The following is an 18,062-nucleotide window of genomic DNA, read 5'->3' on the forward strand; positions in this document are numbered from 1 at the left end:
GTAGAGTTACGGCGTCAGGGTGAATTTCCGATCGCACCCTTCCTTGGTCAGAATGAATGGGAAAGGAGCAACAAGGTGGAACTGCGCTCAACAAAAGGTGGAGTAGCTTAGCATAGCTCCTCATTGTCAAAGGTTGATACAGTAAATATAAAATTTCAACAGACTCAACTTCTGAGTCAACAGTTTTTCTGGTAGAATACCTACCTCTCGATCGAGACCAGGTGCCACGGTCACAATATCTCCAGTCTCACTATTGATGGTGAACATGTTTGGGATGGGGCTGTGTGGCGTCTGGGACAATATTCGATAGCGCACCATTCCATTGGCCGTTGTGTTGTCATCAGCATCAAAGGCAGATAGGTGCATTACATAGGTTCCTGATGAATAAACACATATTTGTCAATGTAAAACACAACATATGTTCTTTGGATAAAATACTGGAGATAATCATCTATCTATGCATTTTTGATATTGCTTGTCCTCATTAGGGTCATGGGTGGGCTGGTGTCAATCCCAGCTGACTTTGGGCAAGAGGCAGGATATACTATGGACTGGTCGACATCCAATCGCAGGCCACATAGAGAAAATATTTCCGCTCACATTCACACCTACGGACATTTAAGAAGCTTCACTTCTCCTAACGTATGTTTTTGAAATGTAGAAGGAAACCACAGTTCCCGGAGGAAACTCAGGCAAGCACAGGGAGAACGTGAACATGAATATTCCACACAAGAAAGCCGTAGCGGAGATTTGAACCCCGAACCTCAAAATGGTGTACAAACATCCATCCATCCATCCATCCATTTACTTTACCATCCATTATCTGAGCCACTTATCCTCACTAGGATCGCGGGCTGCTGGAGCCTATTCCAGCTATCTTCGGGCGGAAGGCGGGTTACACCCTGAACTCTTTGCGTGGGTTTTCTCCAAAATCCCAAAACATGCGTGGTAGGATAATGGAAGAATTGTGTCATAGGTGTAAATGTGAGTATAAATGGGTGTTTGTCTGTATGAGCCTGATCATTGACTGGCAAACAGTCCACGTTGTGCACCGCCTTAGCCAAACGTCAGGTATGTGATACGGTCCAGCTGACCAATGACCATGAACAAGTTAAGCAGTATACAATAAATTAATACAGTTATCGTTGGATTTACTTCAATCCATTTTATACCGCAGATCCTATTCAGGGTAAGATGAAGCCTATCTCCGCTGACTTCCAATATGAGTTTTTGTTTCTTTGCAGTTTTGACATGACTTGAGTTGAGAATAGTAGTTATGGTAGTAATGCATGTCTAGCAGTTACAGTAAATGGATACTTTGCCGGAGAAACCTGCAATCTCGGGTCTAAATGACTACAGGCCTGTCGCCTTGACATCTGTGGTCATGAAGTCCTTTGAACGTCTCATGCTGGACCACCTCAAGAGCGTCACAGGCCCCCTGGTTGGCCCCCTGCAGTTTGCCTAGTGAGCAAACAGGTCTGCGGATGATGCAGTCAACATGGGACTGCACTTCATCTTAGAACACCTCGACAGTGCAGGGACCTACGCGAGGATCCTGTTCGTGGACTTCAACTCAGCGTTCAACACCATCATCCCAGAACTCCTTTCCTCCAAGCTTCTCCAGCTCAGTGTCCCACCTGTCATCTGCCAGTGGATTTACAGCTTACTGACGGGCAGGACACAGCAGGTGAGTGTGGGAGAGACCACCTCATCCACACGCAGCATCAGCACTGGGGCGCCCCACGGTTGTGTCCTCTCTCCCCTGCTCTTCTCTCTCTATACAAACGACTGCACCTCAACGCACCCGGCTGTCAAACTCCTGAAGTTTGCAGATGACACCACTGTCATCGGCCTCATCAAGGACAGTGACGAGTCTGCATATCGACAGGAAGTGGAGGGGCTGGAGCTGTGGTGCGGCCGACACATCCTGGAGCTAAACATGGTCAAGACTGTCGAGATGATGGTGGACTTCAGGAGGCATCCTTCGCCACAGCTGCCCCTCACGCTGTCCAGCTGCCTTGTGTCAACCGTCGAGACCTTCAAGTTCCTGGGAATTACAGTCTCTCAGGACCTGAAGTGGGCGACCAACATCAACTCCGTCCTTAAAAAGGCCCAGCATAGGATATACTTCCTGCGGCTTCTGAGAACGCACGGCCTGCCACAGGAGCTGCTGAGGCAGTTCTACACAGCGGTCATCGAATCTGTCCTGTGTTCTTCCATCAAAGTCTGGTTTGGTGCTGCTACAAAAAAGGACAAACTCCGACTGCAACAGACAATCAAAACTGCTGAAAGGATTGTCGGTACCCCCCTACCCACCCTTGAGGACTTCCACGCTGCCAGAACTAAGACAAGAGCGTGCAAAATCTTCTCGGACCCTCCACATCCCGGTCACCAGCTCTTCCAGCTCCTTCCCTCAGGGAGGCGCTACCAATCAATGCAAACTAGAACTAGCAGACATTCCAACAGCTTTTTCCCTCTTGCAATAAACTTCTTAAACACCTAACCTACAATTCTATTGCAACATGCTGGCAATTTTTTGTCTTTTTGTCTTGAGTTTGTTGTCACATTTCTGATGGGCCAATTATATATTACTCGTGCACTCACTATAGTAGTCTCACCACGCTGCCCTATTTGCATATCTGTTGTTGACCAATACTGGCCACTCATGCCAGAGTAGCATCTGCTCCATTTGCATACTGACTGAGGAGTATCTGCATCATTTGCACAATCAACATTGTCCCAGACTATCGTACTACTCTCTTGAAGTCTCGGCGCCCTTTGCACAATGGTCATTGCACCGGACTATTGCAATATTAGTAATTCGAACTGCTCTAAGTGCTAGAGGCCTCTGCATCTTTTTGCGCAATTGTCCCCCCCCCAAAAAAAGAATAAATAAATAAATAAATAATGTACCGGCATTACCAGATAACTAGCAACCCTTTATTGCTCAGTGACTGTTTTTGTCAATGTCTTTATGTCTCAAAAGTGTTCTCTGTCAATTGACTGTCTGTTGTCGTACTAGAGCGGCTCCAGTTACCAGATACAAATTGGTTGTGTGTTCTTTGGACATACTTGGCAAATAAAGATGATTCTGATTCTTATTCTGAGAAGTCTAATCCAAACACATTATCTTAAGCGGTGATATGTGGACACTCACGTTTACAGCATCTGTATCTGGTTAAATAGGTAGCCTACAGTACGACAAACTATTTGGACAATGTGTTGTGCGTCAAAACAGGAATGGGAAGATTAAATTTTTTCAAAGTAGAGGTCTTTGCGATCATTGTAATCAAAGTAATAGGTCACAGGTGACAAATCTACTGCAGAGGACGAGCAAGTCCAGTATGACATCTTAAAGCACCTGTAATTAAGGGTGGGTAAAAATATTGATTCAGCAATGCATTGCAATTTTCTTCCTGTGATTCAATATTGATTCAGCCTCTATTCACCTCCTGGCCACTGTGAGGCGCTGTGCATGTGGTTGGCGTTGTATGGATGGAAGCCAAACACAAGGGTTACTCAAGCAAACAGCGGTTGCAGCAGCGTGAAGCGAGGGACTTATACTTTTAAGTCTGACGTTTGGGGTCATTTTGGATTCCCATGTAAATCCAGAACACAGAAATGGATAAAAGACACTCCAACCACAATATGCAATTCCAACACAAAAACATATCAGAGGTTGCCATCCCGGAACTGCACATGGTGTTAAGACAGCCGTTTTGGAGTCATTGAAGTCGACAGAAAGAGCGACTGACCCATACGTATGTAACTATCACTTCTAATTTCATTTCTAACGAGTACGAATTTGTGTAAAATGTTCTGTCGACTAAAGCCCCCTAGACAGAAGCTACACAAGGAGGAAGCAATGTGGTGAACTTGTTTGAAGACACAATAAAAGAATGGAGTTTGACGAATACATTACCGGTACTGGCTTGTCTCACAATGCTGAAAACATGTTATTTCCTTCGGTATTACTTAAATACCCTGCAAATAATAATCCATCCATTCTCCATACTGTTTATCCTCATGAGGGTCGCGGGGGTGCTGGAGCCTATCCCAGCTATCTTCGGGCGAGAGGAAGGGTACACCCTGAGCTGGTCGACAGCCAATCGCAGGGCACATGTAAACAAACAAACATTCACACTCACATGCACATCTATGGACAATTTAGAGTCTTCAATCAACCTACCGTGCATGTTTTTTGGGATGTGGGAGGAAAGCGGAGTACCCAGAGAAAACCCAGGCAGGCACAGGGAGAACATGCAAACTCCACACAGGCGTGGCCAGGATTTGAACCCAGTCCTCAGAACTGTGAGGCAGACGTGCTAATCAGTTGGCTACCGTGCCACCCGCAAACAATAATATTAACCATAATAAGTGAAGACATATTAAGCATACGTGCACGTTCCTTTTTTAACACAGAGCTGTCCTCATGTTTAACTTTTCTACTCCATATGAACAAATAAGTTATTATTGTGCATTTTTATTCAAATTTCTAAGAGGAAATAAACAATTGAAGTTTAGATGCACTTTACCTTTTCAGTGTTTGTACACAACTGCCATATGTTTTACTTTTGTACTCCGTATGTACAAATAAGTTATGTGCACATTTTAATTTTCAGATGTTTTATTGCTTAAAAAATGTGATGTGACATAACGACATAATTTTACACGGCATCAAAAAAACAAAAACAAACAAACAAACAAACAAAAATTATAATATATATATATAAATATAATGCGCACCCATGTATAATACGCACCCCCAAGGTTAACCTCAAAATTATGGAAAACCCTTCTACCTATGTATAATGCATTTTTACAATGCATGATTTTGCTTCTACACATATGATCAAATCATTATCTGTATTATCTGTATTTTGTTAGTTTTTTTTCAAATAATTATTCTGAAGTTAAGCACTTTATTTGAACACGTAATACTTTTTTTATTTACTTGCTCTTATTTTGAAATTCATAGCCCTACTTTTATTTAGTAAATGAGAAAACACACAGTTGTCCTCATATGTTTGATTACCCAGGCAGAATTTGTAAGAGGTGTACAATTCTGAAAACATGAAGGGCCAGGTGAAACACATTTAACTTTATTTTAATGGGATTTAAATTCAACTGTCAGGCATTTTAGAAAAGCATTATCATTAATCAAAACATAACCATAAATAAATTAATGATGGTTGTTGTTCAGTCCTCAGTCGTATTTAAAAAAAAAAAACAATATTTCACAAATACTGCCAGGGTATGTAAACTTATGAGCACAACTGTACCTATATGTAGTCATATGTACCAGTGTCATATTGGAATGAAAGTGAAGGCTACACCTTTCTCATAACCTCTAGGTGGCGGTGGCATATTGGAATGAAAGTGTACAGCTTTTTCATAACCTCTAGATGGCGGCACACATGTATAATGCGCGCTTTTGCATTTTGACAAATTTGACTTTTGACAATATTTTTGGGAAGAAAATGCACATTATGCACGAGAAATTATTTTTTATTATTTCAAAATTGTCCAAATTTAATAATTACATGTGTATTTTTACTTCTTACTGAATCGATATTGAAACATTTAAATCAATATCGAATAATAATATAATATCGAATAAAATTGCAACCCTAAAGAATCAATATCGAATCGCATCACAACCTAAAGAATCAACATCAAATCGAATCGTGAGGTTCTTAACAATGCCCAGTCCAAGCTGTAACTGTTTCCAGGTCAGTACAGTTAATATACCATGTATAAATGATATTAAATTTCATCTTAAATATTTTCTAATGAATGCACAGTTTTACCTAAATTTAGTCAAACCCGTTGAGTGAGAAAAAAAAATCCCAGATTATTTACCTTTCTCTACAACTACCACATACTGTAACTGTTGAGGATTACTCCCCATCACCCAATCTTCATCTCTCCCTCCTTCTTCCATACTCGGTTCTAATTGGCGGTGATAGTGATATAACAGTAGTGACGGCCCCTGTCCAAGAATAATTGCAATCACAGCTCCTATTTCAAACTTCATTACATTTCAAAGCAACAATTTGTAAATGACGGGGCAAGGGAGAGCGAGGGCCTCTCAGCAAGAAGTAAGAACTGAGTGAGGGAATAGGAAAAAAAAAACAGGACAGACCTCTGCTCAATTTGGTTTGAAGTGGAGGGACAATCAGTCCTTCACCCTATGCTTTTCTTGTGGAGATAAAGCGATAGAAAAGGAGATGAAGAATGTGTCACACATCGCCGAGGTAATTACATTAAGCCACACTCTTAAGGGGTTTAACGCAAGCCCTTTGTACGGGCTTCCTAAGCCGTGCCTGACAGGATTAAGTCCCTGTAATGACTCTTTAATTTGCAAACTAATTCAAGTCTGTAATTGGCCTTCCACCGAAACCATTGGAGCACAAAAAATTCAAAAACTCACTGTTTTATGATTATTGTTTAGCTGAATGGCACAAACGCCACACTGAACTATCAGCAGCACGGTGGGGATGAAACCATGAGAGAGCGAGGAAGAGAGCAGTAAAGCCTGGCTCCATAGCACAATGTCCATGCATCTATTTTTGTATACTACTTGTCCTCATTAGGGTCACGGGTGAGCTGGCGCCTTTCCAGCTGACTTTGAGGGAAAGGCGGGGTACATCCTGGACAGCCAATCACAGGGCACATACAGACCAACAATTTAAGAGTCTTCAGTGCATTCATGTTTTTGGAATGTGGGAGTAAGTCATACCGTAATGCAACCAGGAAAAAACCCTCAAGCATGGGGAGAACTCCACACAGAAAGGTCTCATCTGAGATTCAAACCCAGGACCACTGACTGTGAGGCCGACATGATATCCACATTCATTACCATGCTGCTGAGTGCCCATATGTTAGTGATTAAACTATATCAATAATCATAAAAACACACCAATTGACTGCTGATAAAGGAAAGAGGAGAAAACTGAAATCCCCAAAAGAGAGAGCAGTTTTTGTTTGGCTGTTAACTAAAAACGTGCTGGGTTACAGAAACCCACAATCATTTCACGAGGAAATATCAGATTCTGTATTTACAGAGGCAGTACAGTGGATGACTGGTTAGCACATCTGCCTCACATTTCTGAGGACTGGTGTTCAAATCCCAGCCCCGCCTGTCTGGAGTTTGCATGTTCTCCCTGTGCCTGCGTGGGGTTTCTCTGGGTACTCTGGTTTTCTCCCACATCCCAAAAACATGCATGGTAGGTTAATTGAAGACTCTTAATTGCCTGTAGGTGTGACTGTGAGTGCGAATGGTTGTTTGTTTTTATGTGCCCTGCGATTGGCTGGCGACCAGTTCAGGGTGTACCCCGCCTCTCGCCCGAAGATAGCTGGAATAGGTGTGAGGAGTGATAAGCGGTACAGAAAATGGATGGATGACAATCTGAAATTTTGGTACAGATTTTAGCAAGAATCATGGAACTTGACACGATTTGGACCCGCCAGATAAAATTATGTCGCGGGCCGGATCTGGCCCCCAGGCCTTGAGTTTGAGATCTGTGTTTTAAAGAAACTGATAAATCATCTGCATCAAACATTCTTCAGTATGGATATTTTACTGATGCTCCAAGAGTCACCATTTAACCTGTTTGATGCCATACTGGTACCTGGTTTTGAACCTTCATCCACGGAACCATTGTAGACTTGGTTCTTGAACTCCGGTCTGTTGTCATTCATGTCGATAACAAAGATATACAGATCAATGGGGTTCTCCACTTTGTTTCCGTTCATGTCCACAGCATGTGCTCGGAGCTAAAAGACAAAGGTTCGATCATGACCCATGATTGTTGGTGCAGGAGCTGCTTGTGCCAGTTTTACAGTTTTGAGTTGATGAGTTACAGAATGTGTACTGTACAATGAACAAAGGTTGCCTGTGTGTGTCATGGAATGCTGTCCAACACGATCCAGACATGTATGGAATTGAATAATATTACTCAAATGAACAACACCTTTATCATGTACTGCGTATAACTATTATGTATGATATATATATATATATATATATATATATATATAATATATATATATATATATATATATATATATATATTTCTGTTTTTGTTATTAATTCTAGCTAAGGGGGATGGTTTATGGTTGAATTTGCCATTCTGTTGTTTGGTAAATGCAGTATAAAATAGTACAAATTAAATACAAGTTTCAAAAACTAAAATACACCATCGTTATTTGACTTGGTTCTCTAACAGATGAACCTATACAGTATTTTCTTCCAATTTATCCTGTCCCACTTGCTCACTTGCAATAGGTTTTTAGCTGAGCAGAAAATAAAAGAAGAACACATCGTGTCTTACACTGTGGAGAGTGCATTGACATTCTAATGCTAGCTTTCTAATGGTAGTTAGGCTATTTCATGCAAATATTTGTGGTTGTGTAAGTAACATAGCACATTACACAAAACGTTCGTAAAGAGATAAGAAAAAGATGGATTACAAACATTGAGCATAGTTTTTCCAATTCATGACCCTGCACTTTGACTTCTATTATTTCTTACACACAAGACATTTTATGGTTTGACTAATGCTGCGACGGGCTCAACATCCCAACAAAGGTTAGCTACTGTGTAAACTGTATTATTAGAATTTGCTCATTTATTGTGAGTTAATGTTAGGACAAAAAAAATGAACATTCCACACTTAAAAAGTGAAAGAAAAAAAAAGTTAAGTACAATGTGAGGTCACAGGAAACATTGTGGATCGTTGCTTTGCTGGGATATATATGATAATGTGTTGTCTACTGACTTTATATCTAAGTCGTTATCTCAGTAGAAAGTATAACAAGAGACACTTTCTTCTATTGGAAGCTGTGTCCGTCTCACAGGGCAACTGTAAGTCTGAGTCAGGATCACTCTTAAGGACGAACAGCTCTCTTCCTGCTTGCATCTCGGAATAACAAACACAGTTGGCTCATCACAAATTCCCCTCAGCTGTGCTCGGATCAAAGGAATTGGATTTTGCCAGTAATCAAAACATGATGTGCTTTTTTGACAGTTTTGCTTTCTATGAAGTAGAGTCAAAAAGATGAATGTTGAGGATAATAATATGAGAAGATAACTGAATAATCAGGGGAACATTGGGATTGGAGGATTTTTGCCCTCTTCCTTGCGATAGGTGAAGGTCTACTTCTTGGACTGAAGGCCCTTTGGTTCTTTCTAAAGCTAGTCTTACTCACTTCACCTTTCCTGTTCATTGTTCCAAGCATGACTTATTCAGTGATATTTCTGTCTGCTGGAAACAATGTTGAATTTATATCATATGATGTGATTTTTTTCTTTTTCTTCTATAATGCCGAATAAAACAGTGGCTTATCTATTCTTTAGAAATGCCAGAAATCAGTACTGAGTAAGCAGCCAGTGCAGCGTATGAGGGCCCTCCCTACTTGAATAGAGGTATATTTATCAAAATGGAGGTAAAAGTAGGGGAATGACAGCTACAACAGTGGTGAAGGCTTGGGGGAGAAGGAATACATCGGTGAAATCACATTTAATTGCTCTGTCATGTATGGAGAATTGAGGTACTCTTTCATCTGAGCTTGGCTGATGGGGAATAAGCTTTTTGGCTACTACGAGGACATGAGAGTCAGATAAGTGAAATCGCCTGCAGGCTCATTGTAGCAGGATATAGAATAAGCAGCATCCTTTGCAGGGTTCTTTTACTATGAGAGGTGACGATCCTCTCCACTAGAGCCGATCCTCTCTTCACCACTTGCTTCTGTTCTTCACCTTCACTGAAATTGCATCTCCAGGTCTCCTCAAGGTTAATTTAACTTTACTTTCTTCACTACATTGTCTGATCTGTCCTGCACCCAATATCCATGCACGGCCATCCCATCTCGGCAGCTGAGACCCAGGTCCTTTATCTCTGCCCACCCTCCTCCCACCATCTATCCCACATGTGTGCGCACTCTTAATTATATAGCAGTGGGAGTTGGAGATTACAGCCATGTTTAAAGAAGGAAAAATGTAATTCTTGATTCACATTATAGTTAAAATTGTGAAACACATGAGGAGAAGAAGGAGATAGGCCAGTGGTCTGTATTTGAAGATGGCATTGTGACAGCAATAACTGCAAAATCTTTGAGGTTTTTCTGAAAACTTTATCTTATTGCATTCTTTTAAAATGATTTTAAATAAATACACATGAAAATCGCTTTGTTGTATTTGAAGTGGAATTTAGTTTATCAAATCTAATTAAACTAATCTGTCAGTTTAGTGTTTGATCATGTTTAAGATGTGTAATTTTGTTTCCTGTAGATCTTACAGCAACTAGTGTAAGACATCAACACAAGACAAGAGAAATACACACAGACCTTTATTGTGTCTTACCATGCAATCAGATTTTCACAACCATTTTCCCAACTACCAAGAGCGAGTTGAACTAAGCAACTGTTTGTGAATCTGCCTCAGCAAATTTACTTAACTTATTGATTAGAACTTCTTTTGGGAATAAGGCTGCTTATCTCTAATTAAATAGGTCAGGGCTGCTTGGTTAACAAGTCTATAATTTAGATTCGATTTACATATAAATATATGGTTAGTGACATACAGAGACAGATGCAAGTACAAGGGTGAGCAAGATGGACATAGATAGAAATACAGTATATATGAATAACGATATGAGCTTGAGTAGAAGGTAAGAATGTTAATTTTCAGACCAGGCACATGCAGTAAAAAGGCAGCTGTGGTCAACATTGGACTTTTACTAATTACTCTTTTATGACAGCATATGTAGCTGGGGTCATATCTTGACATATATTTACATATTATATTTATATATTTTTTCAGATTGTCATTATGCATATTACTGTGATGCAATTCTGTGTAAGGGTATCAAAGGCTATGTTCACACTGCAGGTCAATTCTGACTTTTTTGCCCAATGTGACATGTATCTGATATGTTCATGTCAGTGTGAACAAAAATTAAAATGTTTTTCATATCCGACCCAGACCTCTTTCATATGTGGATATAAATTTGATAAGTATCCAATGCAGGTGCAGTATGAATGCTCACAGGGTGGGCATCCAACGCATATGTCATCAAAAGGCAACAAACGTCACAGTTGTTCGACAAAACAGACACGCCACTAAACGCCAATGGCGTACGAAGGAGCAGAAAACAGACAGTGGCGAAAGGTAGATGCTTTAGAACTGATAAATATAAGAAAATAGTGGCTCCGGTAGCACAAAATCCTTGAAATTGCCACAAATGCGTCATGAAGGACCCTACGTGAGGGGCCAAAATTACTGTCGTCAACGCGGTATCTCGTGGTTGTGCGAAAGCGCAATGTGATGTCCTGTTTTGTCACGGATGCGTTCCATCCACAGTAGATTTGTTTTTGTAATGTGAACAACAATTTATAAATATTGGATTTTACAAAAAAATCTAAATTGGGCATCATGCCCTGCACTGTGAACGTAGCCATAGGCTCAAATGTTCAAGTGTGTGTGTGTGCGTGTATGTGTGTGTGTTCAAGTTGACTCACATGGTAGGACGACCGATGTTCTCGATCCAGAGGTTTGGTGACAAACATTTTTCCAAGCACAGGGTCAATGTTGAATACCTCATTAGGTGGCTGATCTGCTCCCACCCCGGTGATGCTGTATCGGATGGAAATGTCCTGATCTTGGTCTGAGCGAATCTGTGGAACCACAAGCAAACAGAATAGTAGACAATTAATAACATTTATAGAGAAAATAACGATACAACCAGTTACCACTTTTTTGGGTGCTGTATGCGAAATATTAGGAGGTATTTATTATTCAATGACAAGCTTGTGATTTATTGCCTCTAAGTTGAATAATTCTGGCCTTGCACTGCGATCTTGGCAACCTGATATTGCATATTATTCACAGGAAGTGCACGCAGAAAAAGGACACAGAGGGCACGGACTGTTATGTTGACGTGCACACACATTTATCACCAACTGGCATTTCAAGTTATCGCAGGCTCAAGGACTCCATTAGTGGTGCCGCAGGGAGCATTCTGTTTGCAGTGCCTCAAAATTTAAATAAAGAAAAGAAATGAATTCATTACTTTGAGGAGAAAGAGAAGAAATCAACATATATTTACTGTTTACTTTCATTGTCAAAGACTATCTGGTACCATGCTGGGAATGCAAACAGGTTGTGAGAAAAAAACCATAATTAATCAAGGAAATGAAAAACAGATGAAAAGCAAGAAATAGTTGTATAATGAGAGAAGCGGCAAGCATACTCATACATACTAAACTAATGTTGAAAAAAAAAAGCTGCAGTAAATGTTAACTCATATACCCTTACTATGGTACCCATGGACATTGTTTAAATACTGTGAGAGATTGGAGGCAGGATGTGGTTGAAGGAATAAATAATAATCCATTTTGGTTGAGTCATTCCTACCAGATAGGTACTGTATCTAATAATTACACTGAGTGCTGGGTCAGGCCAGGCCTGTAAAAAGAGCATAAGGGCTGAGTAATTGGAACCTAGTTAGAGGGCTTTTCAATGGAACACCCAAATAGAGTCTAAACCACCAACACATCCCATCTTTGTCCATTAACTATTCTGAACATGACAGCCACCGAACATTAGCCAATATGGCTCAATCATACACTTTGCCCTGTATGTGCGCATATTCTGTCAGCACACACAAACAACCTGTTAGTTCTCATGGTGGCATGCCATTAACAAAATGTATTCGCTGTAGCCGACCACATGAACCATTTCTTCCCAACTGCATGCCTAACATTGACTCAAGCACTACCTTGACCTAATGCCACCATTTAAACCAAACTTAACCCAAACATCTTATTTTCCTTTTGGCTTGTCCCTTTAAGCGTCGTCACAGCGTGTCATCCTTTTCCATGTAAGCCTATCTCCTGCAACCTCCTCTCGAACACCGACTGCCCTCATGTCTTCCCTCACAACATCCATCAACCTTCTCTTTGGTCTTCCTCTAGCTCTCTTGCCTGAAAGTTCTATCCTCATCATCCTTCTACCAATATACTCACTCTCTCTCAACTGGCCAAACCATCGAAGTTTGCTCTCTCTAACTTTGTCTCCAAAACATCGAACCTTGGCTGTCCCTCTGATAAGCTCATTTCTAATTTTATCCGACCTGGTCACTCCGAGAGCGAACCTCAACATCTTCATTTCCGCCACCTCCAGCTCTGCTTCCTGTTGTCTCTTCAGTGCCACTGTCTCTAATCCGTACATCATGGCTGGCCTCACCACTGTTTTATAAACTCTGCCCTTCATCCGAGCAGAGACTCTTCTGTCACATAACACAGCTGACACCTTCCTCCACCTGTTCCAACCTGCTTGGACCAGTTTCTTCACTTCCTGACCACACTCACCATTGCTCTGGACGGTTGACCCCAAGTATTTAAAGTCCTCTACCCTCACTATCTTCTTCTCCCTGTAGCCTCACTCTTCCCCCACCACCCCTCTCATTCATGCACATATATTCTGTTTTACTTCAGCTAACCTTCATTCCTCTGCTTTCCAGTGATTGCCTCCATCTTTCTAACTGTTCCTCCGCCTGCTCCCTGCTTTCACTGCAGATCACAATGTCATCTGCAAACATCATGGTCAACGGGGATTCCAGTCTAACCTCATCTGTCAGCCTATCCATCACCACTGCAAACAGGAAGGGGCTCAGGGCTGATCGCTTATGCAGTCCAACCTCCACCTTAAATTCGTCTGTCACACCTACAGCATACCTCACCACTGTTCTGCTGCCCTCGTACATGTCCTGTATTATTCTAACATACTTCTCTGCCACTCCAGACTTCCGCATGCAGTGCCACAGTTCCTCTCTGGGTACTCTGTCATAGGCTTTCTCTAGATCTACAAGGACACAATGTCACTCCTTCTGACCTTCTCTGTACTTTTCCATCAACATCCTCAAGGCAAATAATGCATCTGTGGTACTCTTTCTCGGCATGAAACCATACTGTTGCTCGCAAATACTCACTTCTTTCCTGAGTCTAGCCTCCACTACTCTTTCCCATAACATCATTGTGTGACTCATCAACTTTATTCCTCTATAGTTCCCACAGCACTGCACATCACCCTTGTTCTTAAAAATGGGCACCATCACACTTTCCCTACATTCCACAGGCATCCTCTCATGCGCTAGAATTCTACTGAACAAGCTGGTCAAAAACCCCACAGCCACCTCTTCTAGATGCGTCCATACCTCCACAGGAATGTCATCAGGACCAACTGCCTTTCCATTTTTCATCCTCTTTAATGCCTTTCTAACTTTCCCTTTACTAATCATTGCCACTTCCTGGTCCACCACACTTGCCTCTTCTACTCTCCCTTCTCTCTCATTTTCCTCATTCATCAACTCCTCAACGTATTCTTTCCATCTATCTAGCACACTACTGGCACCAGTCAACATATTTCCATCTCTATCCTTAATCACCCTAACCTGTTCCACATCCTTCCCATCTCTATCCCTCTGTCTGGCCAACTTGTATAGATCATTTCCTCCTTCTTTAGTGTCCAACCTGGCATACATGTCATCACTTGCCTCTTGTTTGGCCTTTGCCACCTCTACCTTTGCCCTATGTCACATCTCAATGTATTCCTTTCGCCTCTCTTAGGTCCTCTTAGTGTCCCACTTCTGAGCTAACCTTTTTCCTTGTATGATTTCCTATACTGTGAGGTTCCACCACCAAGTCTCCTTCTCTCCTTTCCTGCCAGAAGATACACCAAGTACTCTCCTGTCTGCCTCTCTGATCACCTTGGCTGTAGTGGTCCAGTCTTCTGGAAGCTCCTCCTGTCCACCAAGGACCCCCTGGTCTCACCTCTTCCCGAAAAGCTGCACAACACTCGTCCTGTCTGAGCTTCCACCACATGGTTCTCTGCTCTGCCTTTGTCGTCCTAATCTTCCTCCCCACCATCAGAGTCATCTTACACACCACCATTCTATGCTGTCTAGCCAGGCTCTCCCCTACCACTACCTTACAGTCGGTAACCTCCTTCAGATTACATCGTCGGCACAAGATGTAATCCACCTGCGTGCTTCTACCTCCGCTGTTGTAGGTGTTCCTGCCTCTTCTGGAAAAATGCGTGCTTCTACCTCCGCTGTTCCTGCCTCTTCTGGAAAAATTGTTCACTACAGCCATTTGCATCCTTTTTGCAAAGTCTACCACCATCTGTCCCTCCAAGTTCCTTTCCTGGATGCCGTACTTACTCATCACTTCTTCATCACCCCTATTTCCTTCACCAACATGTCCATTACAATCTGCACCAATCACGACTCTCTCTCAGTCTGGGATGCTCAGAACTACTTTGTCTAGCTCCTCCCAGAATTTCTCTTTCACCTCTAGGTCACATCCTACCTGTGGGGCATAGGCACTAATCACATTATACATAAAACCCTCAATTTCAAGTTTCAACCTCATCACTCGATCTGATAATATTTTCACCTCCAAGACATTCTGAGCCAACTCTTCTTTTAAATGTAATGTAAATACCAAGTGTGAACGTCACTACTGGGTGGACATGTTGACATTTGTGAACAGGAAAATATATTAATCGTGATGCTGATATATTTGTGATGCTGATATATTTGTAAATGTTAGTAACGGGTGTGAACATACGGTATCTAACCTGCAATGCATAATGAGTGTGGACAAGCTAACAGTATGTGAAGGTACTGACAGTCGTAAATACAAAGGTTATTACAAGGTGCGAACAAATAAATGTTAGCTGTAGGCATATCTGTAGCAGTAATCATGTTTCTAACGTGTAAACTTGTTGATACAACTTGTGAACACTGAGGGCAAGTGTTAGCATAAAAATTCCCGTGTGAGAATGTAAGTGTAACATGTAAAGTACAGCATGGTGATACAGCATGCTAGTATAGAATATAGTATAGAATATCAAACAGAAACAGTCATATTCATTAAAATTTGGAGGATTGTTACACATAGACAAGTGCAGCTAGCTAAGTAGAAGACTGGTCACCTTTCTTCCAAATCGATTACTACTTTAGTGAAGAGGTTGAAGTTGACTTGTCTTTCATCATTTGAGGAAGCATTTTAGCCTGTCGTCTGAAACAGCAGGAATGGTTTGCTGCTGCCCAAAAGGAGCCAGAGCAACTAATAAGGCCATGGGAAAGGCGTACCATACGAGACAGGTGTTATCCGGCCTCTACACACTTGCAAAAAAATACCTGTCACCATCACAGACCCTGCCTATCACCTTCTCATCCTCAGCCTCGACAGGAACACGAGTTGTGTCTCTGATTAAATGAAGGTGAAGCATCGGTGCCAACCGGAAGAACACTATCAGGAGCTGTCACAACATCCTGGCGGTGCTAATGGTGCATGTATGTATGTATGTATGGGCTGTTTTCTTCTGAGGAAATCTGCTTAACTATATAAGAATGACTGCCAGGCTTGGTAATGAAGAAATAACAAGCAAGTGCTGTAGCAGTTGAACCCTGAAATGTGGACCTTCCTCAATCACTGTAGGTAGATTGATAGTGAGACAGACACTTAATTCATCCACAAGGGTAATTCACTTCATAGAAAACAAAGGGCATGCCAGAGTGCCAGCTCCAGCTCGTGGGTCTCATTTGAAGATAAAAGCAATAATTACACTTCCATATGTTTATATGCTTCTGACTCAACCCCCGTTTCTCCTGCTCTTGCCTTGTCTCGACACTATTCTCCCCACCCTCCAATTCAACTCTTTGCTTTGGCTCAGCGATCCTCCGCCCATTTCGTCTGATATCTCCCCTATACTGTGCTGTCTCATCACTTTCACTTGCTTTGCTTCAGGTCTCTGTAAGGACAGACAGCATGCATGAAAAATGAAATTACTTCAGTCCGTTAGCCTTGACAGTGCCGAATAAATCCTTCCCAGATAGAACGTGATAGCACTCATAAATTCCATTGGGGGTTTTCTTGTCCCTTCGATTTTACTCTTGTTTTGAAGCGGTCCTGTTTGGGGTTGGTAATACACATGCTCCTCGCAGTTATTTGAGGCTATTATATTTCACATTATTACATGGATGCTTATAAGCATATGGTTAAACCAGTGATTCTCATCTGGTGGGTCGCGGACCTATTTTGGGTGGCTCCCATGAAGCTAGTAAAAATTCAAATTGTATTCAGATACAGATTTTTTCGGTACAGTACCAGGGATCTCGTTTGATGTGCGTCCCGCATCTGAGACGCACAAAAATGAGCAGGGACGCATAAAGTACAATCAATCTGCATCTAAGGACGCAGAGCTATGGCTTAGTACTCCATCAAGGTGCTGGAAATCTAGCATATGATTATTATTATTTTTTTTTGACAAGGCAGGACTCTAGAGTCAGACTAATTTAGTTGCATATGGGCCCTAACTTCTAAATGGTGGGGCAAAAAAAACAACAACAGAGGGTCCGTACAGGTGCCCAGTCATTTGAGGAAGAAAAAATAATTTCCGCTACTAGAAAGCACACACATGAAACTCATCGTGGTCTCTAAACCAATCAGAGATAGTGAAGAGGGGGACCCTGCATCTGATTGGCCGTGTGCATGTGTGTGTGTGTGTGCATGCATTTGAAATGTGGGCGCTCGCGTACACAAAGCTAAATTTTCTGACGGTGAGCCGGTAGCTGCACAGTCACAGAAAGTTGAGGCATAAATGGAATTAGTTCCAAAGCCTAACGCCACCGCGACGATGTGGGAACATTTTGGATTCAAGCCAGATGAATGCGGCCATCCCGCGAACACCTACGAGCTGGTATGTCGAATTTGTTTCAAGTCGCACCAAAGACAACACAACTTAAAAACCTCAAGGTGAGAAAATCCACTTAAAACACAACCATCCCACCCAATTTCTTCAGCTGGAAACAAAAACACGGCGGGACAGTTCCCGTTTCTCCTTCAGCTTGCAATTATGGAACCCTTTGCCCAACAATGCAAATACAAATGTGACAGCGTATATGGTGCACATATGCTCACATTATATACAGTATAGCGTACTCATTATTGTAAGAGATCCAGCCATTGAACATGTTGACAAAGCAGCGTGT

At 41.8% G+C, this 18,062-nt stretch overlaps 1 protein-coding gene across 1 annotated transcript in view; it reads right to left on the reverse strand.

The window, feature by feature from the left end:
* Window positions 1-18,062, reverse strand: part of LOC133409332 (cadherin-4-like) — a 313,457-nt gene that overhangs the window by 58,322 nt on the left and 237,073 nt on the right. The window contains exons 6-8 of the mRNA XM_061689204.1: window positions 11,524-11,679; window positions 7,635-7,779; window positions 205-377 (exon numbers count right to left, since the gene is read on the reverse strand). Of these exons, the coding sequence (XP_061545188.1) occupies window positions 205-377; window positions 7,635-7,779; window positions 11,524-11,679 (474 nt within the window). The remainder of the gene's footprint in view (window positions 1-204; window positions 378-7,634; window positions 7,780-11,523; window positions 11,680-18,062) is intronic.

This window comes from Phycodurus eques, chromosome 1 (genome assembly GCF_024500275.1).
Source record: "Phycodurus eques isolate BA_2022a chromosome 1, UOR_Pequ_1.1, whole genome shotgun sequence".
In the NCBI taxonomy this organism is placed as follows: Eukaryota; Metazoa; Chordata; class Actinopteri; order Syngnathiformes; family Syngnathidae; genus Phycodurus; species Phycodurus eques.